The sequence below is a fragment of the Sycon ciliatum genome, chromosome 1 (assembly GCF_964019385.1).
Source record: "Sycon ciliatum chromosome 1, ocSycCili1.1, whole genome shotgun sequence".
In the NCBI taxonomy this organism is placed as follows: Eukaryota; Metazoa; Porifera; class Calcarea; order Leucosolenida; family Sycettidae; genus Sycon; species Sycon ciliatum.
The window spans coordinates 95,993,550-96,013,247 of record NC_088643.1 but is presented as its reverse complement, the minus strand read 5'-3'; the positions used below and the strand labels follow the sequence as shown (position 1 = coordinate 96,013,247).

Genomic DNA, 19,698 nt, shown 5'->3' with positions numbered 1-19,698 from the left:
CTGCACCCATCCATATCCAACCGGATATGTGGGTGTCATGGGGCTTCTTTCCCTTTCGCTCGGGTAAAAGTCAAACTGAGACATCGATCTACGAGTCGAGTTCCGCGGTTTTCGTCATGTCACCACATATATGGAAGGAAAGTTGTATATATACAACTCCGGCCCTGCATGGACGTCTTGTAACACACTCGTACTCGTACTCCGTAGATCTACTCGTAGATCTATTCGTCTCTCGAGCTCTCTCTACATCTCTCTCTGTCCCAAGTACTAGTACCAAGCAGGGAGTCGTAAAATAACGGTATTTTACGACTCCCTGGTACCAAGAGTACATAACCCCTCCCCGGATCCCCCCCCCCGGGGGTTATGTACTCTTGCTAGTACTAGGCCCTGACTCCCCGAGTCCCTGCCTCCCCAGCTGGCCCAGCCCAGCTACTTTCACGTTTCAGTTCACCCCTGTTTTCATGATGTCAGTGATGATAATATATGACGCAGCTTGGCAGTCGCAGTCGTCTGCAGCCTAGCACTTTAGAAGTAGGACAAGAAAAGATCGGAGAGAGGAGTGAGAGCTTCATCTAGAAGTACCGGTATTCGTAGAGTTTCATGTTTCAAAATAATTTACCACTGGCCGTTCTCTTCCGGAATCTATGCTGGATACTTCCGAACTTTTGATGAGTAAATATGGACCATCATCAAACTCGATCTCGCTCATCTACGAATTTATCACAGTTTGGGTGAGTTGAGTGTTTCCTAAAATTATTGTCGCATGAGACACTATGGCTTGGGGAAAGGTGTGCTTGTACCTGCTGTGGCGAGACTAGTATAGTATGCTGTACTTATGAATTGTTGCTCGTGTTGTTGCACATCGTTACTGTCCAGCTGGTATCATGGTCGTCTAGATAGATCTGCAACTCTAACATTACTAGGGAAAACCCCTGTTGGAACATTCTTGGTTCGTGACAGCAGTTCTATTCCTGGAGACTATGTTATATCTGTGAGGTAAGCTCCCTCTTGTTGTCATGAGAGCTTAGGGCTGTGTTGGGCATCAAGAGTACATGAAAACAAAAGTGCACCTTCCATATGGGTGTTTGCCAAAGTGATATGCCTAGATGTTATAGGGGATTCACACACACGGGTAAAACCACGGTTATAGGAAAGTTGTTATGGAAACTACCGTAGTGACGCGCATATAAGAGCATGTGCCTATACCCGGGCATATGCGCACCCTCACAAATAAGCGCATGGGCTTATAAGTGAACCTAAATGCAGTCCATCCCTCGACAAACAGACACCACAAAAACACCATATTCACATAGTTCAATGCGCATTGCGGTATTGCACTATGTGCACAATTATGCATGGTACCGGTACACTAGCAACTCAAGCGCATGCGCCTATGTGTGAGACAAAACGACCCGCAAAAATAGCAAATACAGGTCGTCCCTCGTTAATACATAATCTCTGGGACTTGATAAATGTTATGTATTAACGGGGTTTATGTACTAAACGAAAGTGTACATAACTTGCTTATTATACCATAACTTGCTTGTGTAAAATAATTTTTCACTTTTTTCAACTTTTCTGGGTGTTTCTTGGTACCATGACTAGAGAGCGAAATAATCTTGATTCCCTCGATATAACATAAAAATTATGTTATAACGGTCACAGTCAGCGACGATTCTACAGTTTACATGATACATGCCCAGCCGCGCCTGTACAGTCACTCGGAAAACAACAGAGCTTTGTCGGTTTGTGATGTGCGCTCTGATTTCTGAACTAATTGCGTCCACAAGTAGAAACTAGAACACGATGTGCCTCCACTGGAACGCCAAAAGACCAACAAATTATGTACTATTGAGGTACTGTATAAGCAGAAATATTCGTCTGGAATTTAATTTCGTCTTTTTCGTCCAAGGAGCTTTTGGACTAAATTAAATGTAGGACGAATATCGATTTGTCCAGCGTTTCTATACACTCTTATGACCCATGGACGAAATTTTCAACCGGACGAACTCCTTTTCTTTGGAGTTGGACGAAATTATTGACCGACGAAATTTTCTGCCTCTACAGTAGGTGGCATGCGGATACGGAGAAATGTTATGTACTGACGGGGGTTATGTACTAACGAATTATGTACTAACCGACAACATTTGTATGGAAGTGACCACGTTTCGTCCGGGACTTGAGATTTCTTATGTAATAACGGGGTTTATGTACTAACCAGACTCGTATTAACGGGGGACGACCTGTAGCGCAAAAACTCACTCATGAGCGCATGGGCCTTTATGTGCGCCACTACGGTATGGTACTGGGGAAAGGAAGAACCTCTCGGGAAAAAATTGGCAAAGCCGTGGCCGTGGGCCTCAGGGCATTTGTCAAGGGAAAAATCCCATGGCTATACGACGCCCGTGTGTAGATCTTGTTTTTGGCGAGAACTCTGAACCCGTAGTTGTACGGGTGCATCGCAACCTGCATTTTCGGACAGTGCCCATTGGAAAATCGTGCATGGCGAATGCAAAACATAGTACAGAACATACTGCAAAAATGGAGTACAGATTATTTTTTTAATTGCCCCGCCCCAAATTCATGGCCAAACATGTGGCCAAGGGAAACTGACCACGGGTGTGAACGGCCCCACTCCGTTGACCGAAGGTCTGAACTTTTACCTTGTCCCGTGACCTCAGGTTTCCCCGTGAGTGTGAATCCCCTATTATCATAGCTGATGATGCAGCTGATGCCAGCAAGTCGCGGAGGGTGACGTTGTGCATGCAACCCAGCTGCAGTTGTGCAATAGGAGGCCTGCCTGCATCCTGCTTGTACGCAGTGCACTGCACTGTCCATCCAGGGGCGTAGCACCCGCTACGACTGGTACGACCATGGCCGTACCACTTTTCGAAAAGTGTGGTCCGTCCGAAACGTGCAAAACCGTGATAAAAAATCAGGATCCATCGATGGCATGCATATGCGCATGAGACTTTGACCTTTTTCTAGACTCGTAGATCTGTTATCAAGAGTACATGTACTCTTGCTGTTATGCATCTGCAGTCGTAGACCCTACTGAGTACTGTACTCGACTCGACTGCACACTACGAACGACGTTACGTACACGTAGAAGTGTGCCAGAAGTTCCCAGAACGCAGGATTTTGTGTCTTTTTTACAAAATTTTCCCGGGGGAGGTCCCCCCGACCCCCCTCCAACACGGCCTTCGGCCGCAACGACCTTCCGTCGTACCACTTCCAAAACCCCCCCTACGCCCCTGCCATCACTATTATAAATGACATAGTGACACCAGGAATTTTGCCGTGATTCAATCAGGAGTACAAAAGTCCCAGAATTGTGCAACTCCACAATCAGTGCTGTACCGGAAGAATTTCAAGTTGACGTCATTTTTATGATGAAATGCCTTATGTACACGTATTATCAGACTTATTCTGGACCAGGGGTGGGCAAATCCTCATTTCATTATGTACAAACTAGTGTAAGGAAACACGTTGGATGCCTTGCCACCCACTAGAAACATCGTAAATCCCTCGTGCGAGGAGCTTTGCATCATAAAAATGATGCCACCTTGAAATTCAGCCTGGACAGCACAGTATGTGGGAGTTCCATACTCTTGGGGATTACGCGCTATTGCAACAACCTATTTTAGCTGCACACTCGTGTTGTTGTGTCCTCTTATGGGCATTCATGTACAGCGGAACACTGATGTGCAGTATGGACCACTTTGGGACTTGGAACATGCATTGTACTTACTATCTACTGTCTCCATCCCGCACAGACTCTCAGCTGCTTGTCGTGCAGCCGAGAGCCTATCTTCTATCTGCTGTATTTATTATATTTCACCGTCCAATGACAGAAGCTAATGCAAAGGAGGGGGCGTTAGCCAGCCATGGCAAGGGAAGAAAAAGAAAGAAAGAAGGAAAGAAGATAATAATCGGAAGAAAAGAACGCATCAGCGGGGTGAAATTTATCACTATGTTGACCATGGTGGAGAGTGGCGAGATAAGCTAGCGAAAGAGGCGAGTGAGCCTACAATTTGGCATAACATTTAACATGGTCTATGAACTGTCTAATATTGGATATTGTCTTCATTTCCATGGGCAGCTTGAGGCAATACGAATATGCAGAAAAGATAGGAGATTTGGTAAACATAGTTGACAAAGCTCTGGGAAGTACTATGCCATTGCGAGTGTCCCGTGCGAAAGTAAACCAATTATACTTGCTAAGAGGTTCAGGGACAATGTTCATTTATTATTCCCGTAGCTATGCAGAGGACGTTACTTCAGTAACGTCTGGCGCTAGCCAGGGTCCACACAGCTTTAATTTGGTGTTTGTTTGTTTGTTTGTTTGTTTGTGTCACGCCTGGCGCTATCCCGTATCTGTACCGTACTGTACCGTACCAGCAAAGACAGCTGGCTACTATGTGTTTGTTTGTTTGTGCCATCGACATGCCTGGCGCTATCCCCTACCTGTCCCGTACCATCAAGAGTACGGTACCATCAAGATAATGAGTATATATGCGAAGTGTATCGGGGGAATGCATTCAGTGCAGTAACATTTTGTGTGGATTTGTGATAGGCCGAGAACCCACTAGCAGGCTGGCTGGTCCGCCTGTCGACCAGCCCGGGGATCGCATGTAGGCTGATAGCATAATAACTATAACGTATCAGATTGAGTAATTATAACGTATATACAGTCATGTAGATCTATAGCAGGGAGTCATATTATGTAAACGACTCCCAGCTGTATGGGGAGATTTTCTGAAAAAAAATACGAAGTAGGGAGACGAGTGAATGCAATCAGAAAATCTTACCATACAGCAGGGAGTCATATTATGTAAACGACTCCCTGCTGTATGGGGAGATTTTCTTAAAAAAATACGAAGTAGGGAGACGAGTAAATGCAATCAGAATGGATGTTAGTTGCCGTCAGTATAATAATAAGAAGAAGAAGAACGCCCGTGATCGGCAGAGTCAGCGCCGGTCCCAAAAAACGTCAGGACAGACATCCCGTCGACTCCAGAACGCCCGTGATCGGCAGAGTCAGCGCCGGTCCCATAGCTATGCAGAAGGCGTTACTTGTACTTCAGTATCTCATTGAAACGTTTTTGCAATACAATGATGTAGCTAATCAAAGGAAAAAGCATTTCCATCAGTTCTAACAACATGCACGATGAGCTAGGCAACAAAGCATAGCGCAGGGCCCTGAGCTTCCAAGCTCTCTCGTCCAAAGTTTTGTTCCACACTCGCGGCTCCACGATCACACAAGATATGGGCTCCTTGTTAGTTACTATGCAAAACATTTCCTAGGGTGCGCGAGCTCTACTGCAGCCACTGCAGCCACACCACATAGCACCGAAACCCTACATCATCACCAAAGCAAGTGATCTCTTTGCTGCTAATTCAATAATCTCAGCCAAATTTTCGGCCAGGAGCCATCATCAGGATCTTCGGTGATGATGTAGGGCTTTCTGTGTTACTAGTACCGTAAAGTACCGCGAGAGCGCCCCACCTTGATTTTACAACCAGGCAAAGGTTCACACATCGTATGGCAAAGTTCAGCTACTGTAACTTTGCCATACGATGTGTGAACCGCTTACTATACTAGTGTCACATGTAGCATATTCTTGTGTGGAGCTCACATCCGCTTCAAGGTAAACTGAGTGCGGATTCCCTGCACAGCGTGCAATGTGTGTACAAGTAGAAGATCTGTGGCGTATGACCCACAGACAGGACACCACCTCCACAACATGACCACGAAAGGATGTTGTGTTGGGGCACTCTCGCCGTACTTAATGGTACAGGTGGAATCCTTATGATTTGAATCCCAAAATACCAGGGAGAAACTTCTTATTCTGTCCCCACAGGATACCGCAATTCCGCGGACGCGCAATTTTCCGCGCTTTTGGCTGTCATCCGCGTTTTCGAGAGATTTTGCATAAAACCCGCGTTATTCATGGGAATGTACAAGAAAATAGTACATGATGTTAAAAATGTACTACAAATTCGTACCGGTGCATGAGTTTTTACGACAAAGTTGTATAGTTGCATGAAACTGTATGCTAAAGTTGTACAAATGACATAGAATTTGTCCATAATGACCGCATATTTGCCGCATAATGGCCAGTTTTCGCCCGCATAATTTTAGGATTTCGTCCGCGTTATTCTGTGAGGACAGCTTATTGTCAAGACATTCTAATTATCCAAAGATGTACCCACACTTCATCCTGTATGTCAAAATGCTTGCATTGTCATGCACACTTGCACTATGCACCATGGACCCAGATTTTCACGGACACTAGACTGACATGTACTGCAGTGCAGCATACTCCTGCATATTGAACTGACCAGTACATTGCACAGTGTACAGTGAACTTCGAATCACACCTTGCTACAATTATCAGCAAGAATCCTGCACATTTTCTATGTAAGTGGATTTTGTGGGACGGCCTATTGTAAGCGTGCATGTCCAGTTAGAGGTTTGACTTGTCAGACATTGTTATGTGGGAATTATGCTCGATGAGATCTGCATCATGACCGAAAATGCTATGCACAGAGGTGATCCCGAGCCACCGCCATCACCACCCACCCGCATGCTGCTCCTGCTGCTGCTGCTCACTTCCTAAGTAAACAAGGAAAGGAGTGGAAGGGGTGAACTGACTTGACTACTTCAAAGTAGAATAAAGACTCGGACGCACACATGCATGCAATAGAACACACAAGTGGACCCTGGCTGCACCACTGTGCAGCGATCATACGTCACAATGTGATTGCTTGACTGGGTTAGGGGACCCTAAACCTGCAGGGTCCATCTCAAAAAGTTTGCAGAAGCCCACGAAATGAACAAAATTCATTTCGGCTGAACCCCTCCCCTTTCCCTTTAGAACACACATTCATAATCCAGGCTTCACACCAAGCATGCACATGTGGGTTTACCGGGTGTTAGGCCCCTGTACAAGCATGCACATGTGGGTTTACCGGGTGTTAGGCCCCTGTACACTACATAGAAAACCGCTTATTTACTGCGTTCCCGTAAAAGTTGTCATGTCAACTGACGTCACATGGCGGAAAAAGTAGCGCAAACGTGTTTAGCAGATGGCGGACGGGTATACAAGGTTGCTTTTTAGCTTTTATGCGTTCCTGCGCTTTCGGATGCACATGTAGCAACTTCTTTCCTGTTTCCTACTTGTGCTTTCCATTGGAGTTTTTGGCTGCTTCTGAACTTTTCGTACTTGAACTCTTTTTGTTCAGGCCGTAGTGGACTGTACTGTAGTTCTTCTTTGCTGAGCGTGACACGATGCCGAGCGATCCAGCTGTATTTCACAGTACCGTTCCGCAATAGATTGGCGAATATCGTCGGTATCTTGAAACTTGATCATCTGTGATCGATCGTCTTGAAATTTCAAATGTCAAGAACAGGAAATAGACTGCCATCGGACGATTTCAGTAGCTTCTGGAGGTTCTGCAACATCAGTGATCATGGCAGCAACAATTCTACATTGCCGCCATCTCTTTGCCGGAGTCAACGTGAGGTTCATGGGCATGTGTACAACATGAAGGACACAGCTAGTACAGACCGAAGTCCAAGACGACAAACAGAAAGCAGTCGTTCTGCGAAGAGCATTTTTCATACCGTGTCTTTTGCATTTTCAGTCATTTTCTTTCAGGCAATGAACAAGTGAAAAGCAGATCCCCTGTCTCAGTGTGCAACTGCACTTGAACAAGCTTGTGCATACACAGCAGTGTATGCACAAGCTTGTTCAAGTGCAGCAGTGTATGTACAGGCTGGTGCATGGTTTACATGTAGATAGTGTGCAAGGGGCCTTAGCCTTAGCGACCGTAGGGAACGGACATGATAATTTACTTTTTTTACTTTTATGCATGTGTGTATGCACATTCATGAAGCCTGCTTTGTAATTTTTGACTAGTCAACGACCCAATGTAGGGTCTAACCTTGTTTCAAGCATTTCTGATTTGACTGTCCCAACATTTGAGCATAGCCGTTTGGCCTCCTGTGTGTGTGTTTATCTCATCATTACATCATTACAGCGATGACAGTGTCAAGTCTCCTGTTTGTGTTTATCTCATCATTACATCATTACAGCGATGACAGTGTCAAGTCTCCTGTGTGTGTTTATCTCATCATTACATCATTACAGCGATGACAGTGTCAAGGGAGGATGCACACATTATATTGTGAACTCTGTTAATGGAAGATACTTTGCAGGGGAAGTGTATTTTCCCTCTCTACCAGCTGTTATAGAGCACTATCAGCAGAATACTTTAGGACGATGTGCACTGGGATCTCATGTAAGTATGACTGTATGACTGTGTAGCTATATGATATGCGTGTATGCACACTATTATACTTACCATAGTGCAGCGCTGTTCCTTGAAATCCGATCAAAGGAGTCAGCTTTGCGCCCTGCATAAGAGAAATCCCAGTGTTGGCAGGTCTAGGGCTGCGCAGTGCGTACTTGACACACACGGTCAGATTTCATTGAGCAGCACTGTGCATTAAGGTATATAAGTAGCTCAATAGGAAAAACCTTGGTCCGAAGATTGTCCAGTTTTACTTTTTCTACACTGTTAGATTTGTTCTAGAATATTCCGGTCTTTCTTTTGTTTTGATAGTTGTAGTCCAGTGCATTAGTGCGGGTCATGCTTGGTAGGTCGACTGAGACTCATTCATGGTTGTTACCATGGTTACATGCATTGTATGCTATAGCCTAGCCGTAACTGACCACTGTTACGGATGTACAATCCAGGTCAGTGTTTGACCTTTCTATGCCCTCCCTTATGCATTCACATGTTATCACCATTTATGTCTGAGTGTGTAACCTCAGCACACTCTCTATGTGCATCGTACCATATCCGAGCATGAATAATAATTATTAATTAATCTACGCACTGTCCTGCCGTTCTCGTTTTCTATATCTTCCGTTGTTCTCATGTTCTTGAGGTTAGTTGATTTAGTTACAGTCTTCGTACTTTTCGTAATGTAGGTTCTTTACTGATTGCTGCAGTGCATTTAGTTGGAACATACACCTTCCTACATGTGTACTGAGAGGAAAAAACATTCCTTGGGGGGGGGGGGGGGTAATTGGGCTAAATCTTGCCGTACGGTGCCTAGAAAAATAAACGATTTTGAGGAGTTTTTAGCATACATCTCACAAAGGAAATATTTTCATTAGAATGCTTTATTGAGTCTTTCTTGATGCTCTCCTTCGTCCAGGGATGTCCCTGCGATGGCTGGAAGTGGGTGAAAACTTGAAAAGAAGGTGCCCAAAATTGTCCCGAAGTGGCGAGTGACATCACGCCGGACTTGACCTCCATGCGTACATTCGTCATCAAAAACGAAGTTTCACCCACTTCCAGTCATCCCAGAGAAAAAACGAATAACATCATCGTCATCAGGAGCCAAAGAAATACAAGATAAGACAAAGAAAAAATTTGGTGACAGTTCCCCTTTAAACTTACAAGTACTTTACTACACATACTTTAAAGGGGAAGTTAAGGCAAAAATTAAAATTTCACCAGTTGTAGTCTTCGGGGTGCTGAGTCGAATGGTCGTGGTCCGAGGAAGCTGAGACGCTCCCTTCCTACTTGAATCCCAATCGAACTCGCGCACTTCCACCGAAACTGGGTGACTGCGCCCTACTAGATGGGGATTTGTATGCAAAATGTCACTAAAAGCGCCATTTCGTTCTTATAAAAGCACGGATGACCGCGATTGGCCCATATGTTGTACTCTTTTGGACGCTGAGTCGACTGGTTTTGGTCCGAAAAGGCTGCGATGCGGCGTTCCTCCTTTATTCCCAATCGAACATGGTTGAACAAGTGGTCACGTGCTCCTGGGTGCCCAAATCACCTGGTCACCACGCCAGCAGGCGACAACTTTCACACCAAGGTTCAACTCGAGTGACAGGACTGCACCCAAAAAAGGTCAAACAGGCTAGTAGGTTGTACCCTGCAGGCACGGTGACCAGCTGACTGGTGTACGCAGGAGCACGTGACCGCTTGTTCAACCATGTTCGATTGGGAATAAAGGAGGAACGCTGCATCGCAGCCTTTTCGGACCAAAACCAATCGACTCAGCGTCCAAAAGACTACAACATATGGGCCAATCGCGGTCATCCGTGCTTTTATAAGAACGAAATGGCGCTTTTAGTGACATTTTGCATACAAATCCCCATCTAGTAGGGCGCAGTCACCCAGTTTCGGTGGAAGTGCGCGAGTTCGATTGGGATTCAAGTAGGAAGGGAGCGTCTCAGCTTCCTCGGACCAAGACCATTCGACTCAGCACCCCGAAGACTACAACTGGTGAAATTTTAATTTTTGCCTTAACTTCCCCTTTAACACTGCATAGCATCTTTAACACGGGGTGCACATCCTCAAGTGAGCTGTCAGTTGAACAGAGAACACGTAACTTGTGCTCAATGATATACCGGCTACATGATTCCTGAATCCATCATTACTCCATGATCTTGCCTGGGTAGTTACTGGTCACCATGGTCACTATAATAGTCAGTTGTCACCATGGTCACTAGTCAGTGGTTACCATGCTTACTGAGTGTGTATTTGCCACACAAATAGCACTAAGAATACTTGGCCACACGTGCAGTCAGTGAGGGCAATACAAATCTATTTTGCATTCTTGTGACAGTGTTTATGGAGTCTTGACAGTCCGTGTTGCTAATTATAGCAGGTGCTTTGCACCGTTCTTTCACGAGACTTTGAACCAGAATGTCAGGATATCAGACCATTGGAAAAATTATTCTAACTAGTTTCCGTACAACACTCATCAGGAACCACCGTTGTACTAAAGAACGTTGTGCTATCAGACCATTGCGAAAAGAGGGTATAATTCGATTGTATCATTGTGGCGGTAGTCCTGTGTGGGTACCAACAAGACCAACTGCTGGACTCGTTCAGCAATTTGCTACTACCGTAAAGTACCGCCAGAGTGCCCCGTCTCGCGAGAGCGCCCCACCTTGATTTTACAGCCAGGGAAAGGAAAATCGTATGGCAGAGTGAAACGAAGTGGGTACGATGTGAGACCCTTACACTTACTAAGGGCACACTTGGCAGGTTTTGTGTAGAGCTTGTGTCTACTCGAAGGTACGGATTGGCTCCAAAATGTGGAATATGTGTACAAGCCTACACGGTTCGTGTCGTATGACCTACAGACAGCAGACCACCTCCACAATACGACTACGAAAGGATGAGATGGTGGGGCGCTCTGGCGGTACTTTACGGTACATGTACATGTGCTTCAAAGCAGTGCATGATGTCACATGTGCTCATGTGTAGAAGACCTACCCGATTTCTGGGTAATAGGGAAGTTGACATACTAGTACACCGATGTGATTTGTTCTGTTCATTTGATCAGGTACCCACCTCAAGACCTCCAATTCCTGTCAAGCCAGATTCTATAGGAGAACAATCAACACTAGACAAGCCCGCCACAAACAAGGTCAGAAGAGCTCTGAAATAAAGGTGAAATCAACCCTTTGCCAGCCAGTCCATTTTAAAATCTGTTACTATTTGTATCTTTCACACAAGTATACACCACTACCCCCAAAAAACACCCTGAGGAAACTACATGTATTTGTATCTGCATGAAAAGCGCCCATGTCCAAAGTTGTTGTCACTCTTTTAAATGTGATGGACTTCACACTATCCCCTGGCCATAGTAGAATATTATGACATTCAACATTGTCATACATGCTATGGTGGCACTCCTATAGATGCGGAAAATTCAGTTTGACTGAGTCTTACACGACCCGTAACATGCATTCCCGAAGCTAAGCAAACGGCTTGAAGTACATTCTGTGTGTGTGCGTCTGTGTGTCTGTCTGTGTGTCTGTCTGTCTGCCTGTCTGTCTGTGTCTGTGTCTGTGTGTCTTCGAACCGGCACAAACAACGTTACTGATCAGTGACCGTGTAAGCACCCAACAGTTGTAGGTGACTTAGCAGAAGTGTGGCAGCGGTGGTGGCAGCGGTGGTGGCAGCGGTGGTGGTGGTGGTGGTGGTGGTGGTGGTGGTGGTGGCTCGTCATACATACTACATAACTGATCACCAGCAGGCACGGTCCGCATATCAGAAGCGTATGTCACGTGTAAAGACTCCTGGCATGTTACACGTTCGTCAAATTACGTAACAATCATGTCTGTACCCGTCATCTGTTTGTGATGGTTGCTCGAACGTTTCAGGCTATACCCATCTTCAGGAATTCTGACAATAAAGTGGTACTTGTGTCAACAGTCCCTCACCCCGAGAGTGTGCAGCTCAAAGAGTCCCTCACCCCGAGAGTGTGCAGCTCTGTTCTCTGAACTACGGGTGTTCTGCATGGCATGCTGCCTTCGTTACATAGTCGAATGAGAATCAAGCTGACTTAATTTGAGTTTTCCTACAGTTTAACTGTCAGGCACATTGAATTCACCGGTGCTGCATTAGTTTCAAAGGCAATGCCTGTGCACAACATACCACGTACAAAACGATCCTTAAGTAGTCCCCGAGAAAAGCAAACTTGGAAGCCGGAAACCGTAGCAGACCAATAATGACGCAATGACCCAGCTGATTTCCGAGTTCCTGGTTACGTATTGTGGGCAGCAAGCCATGCCAGATCCCATATGCAGAGTTGCATGCTCTTTGGAGGGGGGGGGGGGGAGTCTTGGCGTTATGATGTCTTGCTCAGATGTACTCGTACAATACGTGTCATGTATTTCATCATGTCCGAGCATGGAAATTGTATACATACAGATCATCAGGGTCCCAGCATGAAACTCTCAAAGCAGTCGACTACGGAAGAAGCAATTGCCATATATGGGCAATTGGGCATAGACATCGCGGGCTTCAGCGACAATGCCCCACTCACCATGGAGAGCAATATTGCCCCCAGAAGCGCCGGTGGACGGCTCTGTACGTTTGCATATCCGCCGCGCAGCGCTGTTGTCATCCAAGTACTGATATGCGGAAAGTTGATGTCCTAAATTTCCCACTCCTTGTCAATCACTCTCCATATCCCTCCCACCCGACATCATCAGATTCATCCTTGCATATCGCATTGAATTTGTCTTCAGCTGCTGGAGATCCTTATACTAGTATTAGCAGGACATTAGTGTTCAGCTCATCAAATGTTTAAAAAATTCATCTACGTGCACACGACAAGGAAAGCCCGACCCCGTGAATAGAAGCTCTCTATCTATCTATCTCCCTCTCTCTCTCTCTCTCTCACTCACTCTTCTCTCTCTCTCTCTCTCTCTCTCTCTCTCTCTCTCTCTCTCTCTCTCTCTCTCTCTCTCTCTCTCTCTCTCTCTCTCTCTCTCTCTCTCTCTCTCTCTCTTGTCTGCCTGTGCTGCCAGCATAGCCAGAGCCTTTGACCGAAGGCTCTCTTGTCTATCTGGCAGTGCTGGAAGAAGGAATGTTCATATTAGAACATTCTAGAATGTTGTTGAGTCACCTCCATCATTACACTGCGCTCTTTACCCGGCTAGACCCTCCTTCACCCAATCATCACCACTGCGAGGACACTTCCGGTGACGATATTGATAACTCCTTCAGACAGCTGTTTCGCTAATACATAGGTCATCAGTGACGGTAGATGTTGAATGATATCAGTGACGGTAGATGTTGAATGATATCAGTGACGGTAGATGTTGAATGATATCAGCGAAGGTAGATGTTGAATGATATCAGTGACGGTAGATGTTGAATGATATCAGTGACGGTAGATGTTGAATGATATCAGTGAAGGTAGATGTTGAATGATTAAAAATATAAACCAAACTGCTATTATATGGGGTTTTCACATACAAAACTGGCATAGCTGAGGTGATAATGCGGGAACAGGAAAGTGAATGTTTGAAGGAAAAACCCTCAGAACCTTAGACAGCTGATTGTTATAATGATTGCCTTAGCATGCATGAAATAGCTACCTGCCTTCTCCTAGGATTGCGTCTAACTACTTCTTTGCCTGTTTTGCTGTTCTGCCTATTATCTGTTAGGTACCCGTCCCAAGACCCCCAGCTCCTATGAAACCAGATTTCTGTGGAGAGCAATCATCGAGTGAAAAGTCTGCCAGTAGCAAGGTTAGCATTTTGATCATTTGCCTTTTTTGTGAGGGAGAATAAGATCAGCTCTGTTTACAGCACACGCATTTATGTGATTCTGTGAACACTGGTTTTAACGGTCCTTCGGATTCTGGCAATATAATTAAGGTAATTGTGTGTGTAGAATTAGGGTGCCTCTCTTTTAGCACACCAAGTTCAAGAGCCAATGCATGATTCAAGTTTGTTGTTTTCTAACAGTTTGTTCCAACACTGATTCAATTCTTGTTTCTTGGTGGTGGTTGTGTTGGTTGTGGTGCTGGTGCTGGTGGTTGTGTTGCAATGCTATTCAACTTCTCTAACTCTGTACATACAGTTCAGTTCAAGCTCTCTGTCTCTGGATAGTGGCTCATCTTCAAGTGCAGGAGCCTCAATAGTTGGTAGTTACCCAGAATCCACTGCAATGACATGTATAGACGAGGGGAATTTAGTTGGACACCATCGTCTACCATTTACTCCTGAGGAGCCAGCGCAAGCCATCGCTGTATTTGCACGGACGGTGAATGCTTACGACCCAACATCCTTAGTATTTGAAGTAAGTGCCAATGACGAGGAAGAAAAGCAAGCCAACCATTCGGGTTTTGTTCCCATTGTGCTAGCTATCAGGTCCATGAATCAAAACGTCTATTTCGATTTGTTTCATTTCTTTAAAAACTGTGGTTTTGTCAAGTTAGACAGAGGGAGAAGTTTTGTGACTACCGTCTGGAGCACGCGCTGCCCATGTCAAGTATTGTGCTCGGTGAGCACGCGCTGCCGGCCATGTCAAGTATTGTGCTCGGTGCGCTGCCGGCCATGTCAAGTATTGTGCTCGGTGCGCTGCCGGCCATGTCAAGTATTGTGCTCGGTGCGCTGCCCATGTCAAGTATTGTGCTCGGTGCGCTGCCCATGTCAAGTATTGTGCTCGGTGCGCTGCCCATGTCAAGTATTGTGCTCGGTGCGCTGCCGGCCATGTCAAGTATTGTGCTCGGTGCGCTGCCGGCCATGTCAAGTATTGTGCTCGGTGCGCTGCCGGCCATGTCAAGTATTGTGCTCGGTGCGCTGCCGGCCATGTCAAGTATTGTGCTCGGTGAGCACACTTTACGGTTGGTGTGAGACCCCCCGTTCAGCAGCTGTGTTTTCCTGTGTTTTTCCACATCTGTATGAATGCAACCACCCTCTGTGGATCATGGTGCAGGGGCAGCTCCTAAAGTGGTGGGAGGTGAGCAGATCAGACACACCACACAGTGGTCAAATACAGAAAATCCCATCCTCTGCATCCATGTTGTCCTCGTGCCAGGCCACGAGTTCCCAATTGCCTGTGGGCCTCAGCATGGCTAGAAAATTCCTTTCGCTTATACTGTAGACAGCTAATTTTAGCGAAAGGAGTGTTTTCGCTTCAATCGAAAATTTACATGTACAGTACGGTCCTACATAAACCATCTAATTTTTTACCCTGAACCTCGGGTCGCTAAAAAATTTCATCACGAATTGATCCTGATTCAGGTAACGCTAAAAATTGTGCCTGCTAAAATTAGCCGTCTTACAGTAAGCAGGACTTGAACGTGGTACATTCTGTTTCTCGTCCGTGGTCAACTCTGCAAGAAAGTACCACTCCCGAATCCCTACTCAATACACAGTGTGTTGCCGAGAATTCGTTCACCCGTTTTTGGTGAGCTTGAGTAGGCCAATGAAGCCTGTGCTCCGAGAACACTACAACCATATACCACTATCCCAGCCCGAACATCCCTAGGGATACTAACTTGCAGTGACGCACTGTTTCCAGTGCAACAAACACACCGTGCGCTTGAGTCTTGTCTCAGCAGCCCACATTATTACAGTATTGTTTCACAGATTGTAGCTCATCATTAGTTGGCGTGAGTCCATATCAGGACGGATGTAAATGTACTGCACTGTATCTTTCTTTCAATGGCAAATAGGATTCTGGCTAATGGCAGTAATGGCAGTAATGGCCACAACTAAAATTGCGCTGCTTTTCAGTGTGCTTTAAATTATTTTCTTCAATGGTCCGGTCATGCTGATGTAGAAGTTTTCAGTTCTGTGAATAGAAGGGCCATTGGAATTGACTTCAGCCTAGTGCCGTAGTGGAGCCTAGTGGATCGCAGCCCAATTAGAGTTTTCAGGACAGTGAATACCGGTAGCTAATAGCAGCCTGATATGACCTTTGGCCGATAGCAAGAAGCATGCAACCGTATTACAGTGTATCTATCAGTTCAGGGAAATTACCCGTACATACACCTATCATGCCAGAGATGGATGTATTCACAATCATGCCCTCAAGCTTGTGCCGGTTCGAGTTTGTTAGCGAGTTTGTGATCAAACTCGTTCAAGCTCAAGAATTCAAGTTCACTTCATCCTGAAGGACGGTTCACAATACAGTCAGACATGCTCGCATAACCGCACACATCCGTTTTCCACAAAATATCCGGATAGGCGAGGGAACCGGATAATCGAACACACATACTGTATGGATGCATGACATATGCTGTAAATCGGTAACCAACGATTTTCTTCCGGATGGCGAGGGATCCGGATAAAAGAGGACCGGATAAGCGAGATCTGACTGTACCCCCTTTCTGGGACGCGCTGTGACCATGACAAGCGATTCACACACTTTTTTTATTCTGTGACATTCCTATCCAGTGCCCAGTGCCCAGTGCATGCAGCATGTGCACTGCTTCCTACAGCTCTAGACAGTGGAACTTGATTGAATCATTGGCATGCAAGCATGTGCACTGCTTCCTACAGCTCTAGACAGTGGAACTTGATTGAATCATTGATTGAATCATTGATTGAATCATTGATTGAATCATTGATTGAATCATTGGCATGCAAGCATGTGCACTGCTTCCTACAGCTCTAGACAGTGGAACTTGATTGAATCATTGATTGAATCATTGATTGAATCATTGATTGAATCATTGATTGAATCATTGATTGAATCATTGGCATGCAAGCATGGCAATAGGCTTGACAGTCTATTCTTTTACACCCATCCACATTTCCATATGGAGCAGTTATTCCTACTGTTCGTGTGTACAAGTGTGGGTACGCACGCGTGTGTGTGTGTGTGCGTGGGGGGGGGGGGTCTATTCTTTGTAAACATAGAGTAGCATACGGTAAACCTGGTTTAAGTGACCACCCCACGGTGCAAGAAAAAGCGGTCGTTAAAGCTAGGTGGTCTTTAGAACCAGGTCCCACAGTGTCTGTGCAGAACTGTCGGTGCATGGAAAAAGCGGTGGTTAAAGAGCAGGACTGGTGGTCGCTAAACCCAGAGCCTGCAGAGGTCGCTTACACCAGGTTTTACTGTACCCCCATTCAGCGGCATTGATCCAAGCTCCATGACTGTCTTTTTCTCTCCAGATTGGTGATCGGATTATTATTCGAGAACAGAAGCCAAGCGGAACATGGATTGGCGAATGCAATGGTCTCGTGGGGCATTTCCCTTTCACAGCTGTTCAACTTTGCAGGCAATAGTAGTGCAGTGAATGTAGTGAGTATAGTGTGACTGCCCCGCGGCACCGTGCCATTAGTTTTATTATAAACGGCCCACGCTCCTGACTAGTAGATTCATACTGGATGTTCAACTATGGAGCACATCATACTTTGCCATGCGGCACCTTTTTCTGAAAATATTTCTGTGTTCTGTTGCTACTAGTAATTCAATTTGCTATGCCGAATCATCTAGCGTAAGCACATTATCCATAGGGTCGTTCCTTTTTCATCTACTACTAGTACATGTACAGTATAGGTTTCAGTAAAAACTTCTTCTTTCGATAGATGTGTTCGTTTTCCTCTTCCCCAAACGGTAGACTCTACTGTACTCTACCTGCTCTACCAGGTTTGCGGCTGGTAGAAGCCGGTAGAAGTTGGTAGAGGTACTGTACAGGCAGAAATTTAGTCGGTCTATAATTTCGTCCAACTCCATAGAAAGGGAGTTCGTCTGGTTGCCTGCAGGGTACAACCTACTAGCCTGTTTGACCTTTTTTGGGTGCAGTCCTGTCACTCGAGTTGAACCTTGGTGTGAAAGTTGTCGCCTGCTGGCGTGGTGACCAGGTGATTTTGGCACCCAGGAGCACGTGACCGCTTGTTCAACCATGTTCGATTGGGAATAAAGGAGGAACGCTGCATCGCAGCCTTTTCGGACCAAAACCAGTCGACTCACAGCGTCCAAAAGACTACAACATATGGGCCAATCGCGGTCATCCGTGCTTTTATAAGAACGAAATGGCGCTTTTAGTGACATTTTGCATACAAATCCCCATCTAGTAGGGCGCAGTCACCCAGTTTCGGTGGAAGTGCGCGAGTTCGATTGGGATTCAAGTAGGAAGGGAGCGTCTCAGCTTTCTCGGACCAAGACCATTCGACTCAGCACCCCGAAGACTACAACTGGTGAAATTTTAATGTTTGCCTTAACTTCCCCTTTAAAAAGCTGGACCAATCGATGATACTTATGACTTGGGGCTCCCCGCGTGCTAGTGTGTACTTCGAAGTATGTGAAGTGTGTGGGTTACCCTGGTTACAGTGAGGGCTGCACCCCACCCGCGTGTGTGAATTCACAGGAAGTGTGAGTTACGAAGTCTGAAGAAAATGTTGAACGGTCTGCTGGGATGACGACTACACCATAGCTCAGTGGTTAGAGCATCGCTGGCTACAAGCGAGGGTCCCTGGTTCGAGTCCTGGTGGTGACAGTCAATTTTTTCTTCAGACTTTTCCCGTATCAATTGTGGCAAGTGGAAGTGCTATGATCCTTCATGCCAGTTGTGTACAAAAATGGGGATGATCCCACTTTGGAAAGTTCCTTGAAGAATGTCCTACTTTCATCATACACTGTATTCTCAGTACTGTATGAGGCAGAAAATTTCGTTGGTCAATAATTTCATCCAACTCCAAAGAAAGGGAGTTCGTCCTGTTGAAAATTTAGTCCATGGATCATAAGAGTGTATTGAAACTTGAAAGGCTGGACAAATCGACATTAGTCCGGCATTTAATTAATTTTTTTAATGCAGGCAGGCATAGTGGGATGGTCTAAGACCATGATTGAGAAACAGAGGGTACCAGGTTTAAGTCCTGCTTGGAAGCAGAAGGAATTTTTCCAGCCGTGCTGCGACCCACAGTTAATTGGGAACTCGTGGCCTGGCACGAGGGTAACATGGATGCAGCTCATGATGGGATTTCGGTCTTTGACCACTTGGTGGTGGGTCTGATCTACTCACCTCCCACCGTTTAGGCGTTGTTGCATCTGCGCCTTTGGTCCTAGAGGGTGGTGGCGTTCCCACGGCGGATGCGGAAAACTCGGCTTCCAGCCGAGTCTCACGCGAACCGTGAAATTTATTTATTTTATTTTATTAATTTTAATTAGGGCTGAAACGATTATACCGAATAATCGAGTACTCGTTTGATAACTCTAACGATCGAGCAATCGTTTAGATTACCGATCACGATTATTTTGCGTGTTTTAAATTTGTGCCCAGAAAGTACTGTAAACCCTCGTTTTGTGAAGTTTGAATCAGTTTCCGCTGGGAGTATGCAGTTGCCAGGGGTATGGTTCATGTTCTGAGGTTAAATTGACTTCAAAACTGCCATGTTTCGG

The 19,698-nt window shown here is 45.7% G+C and overlaps 1 protein-coding gene across 1 annotated transcript; it reads left to right on the top strand.

Annotated features, from left to right (window-relative positions):
• The first annotated feature begins 490 nt into the window (after window positions 1-490).
• On the top strand, window positions 491-17,886 carry LOC135806683 (adapter molecule crk-like). The gene is made up of 7 exons (XM_065320913.1): window positions 491-731; window positions 877-996; window positions 8,157-8,307; window positions 11,390-11,473; window positions 14,007-14,090; window positions 14,425-14,643; window positions 17,469-17,886. Exons 1-7 carry the CDS (start codon window positions 679-681, stop codon window positions 17,580-17,582), a joined length of 825 nt encoding a protein of 274 aa, XP_065176985.1. The 5' UTR covers window positions 491-678; the 3' UTR covers window positions 17,583-17,886.
• Window positions 17,887-19,698: the final 1,812 nt, after the last annotated feature.

Bases quoted from the DNA above. Each gene is read 5' to 3' on its own strand.
- LOC135806683 (XM_065320913.1), top strand. From the start codon at position 679: ATGGACCATCATCAAACTCGATCTCGCTCATCTACGAATTTATCACAG. The intron at 997-8,156 runs GTAAGCTCCCTC...ACATCATTACAG, and splicing joins GACTATGTTATATCTGTGAG to CGATGACAGTGTCAAGGGAG. The intron at 8,308-11,389 runs GTAAGTATGACT...TCATTTGATCAG, and splicing joins GATGTGCACTGGGATCTCAT to GTACCCACCTCAAGACCTCC.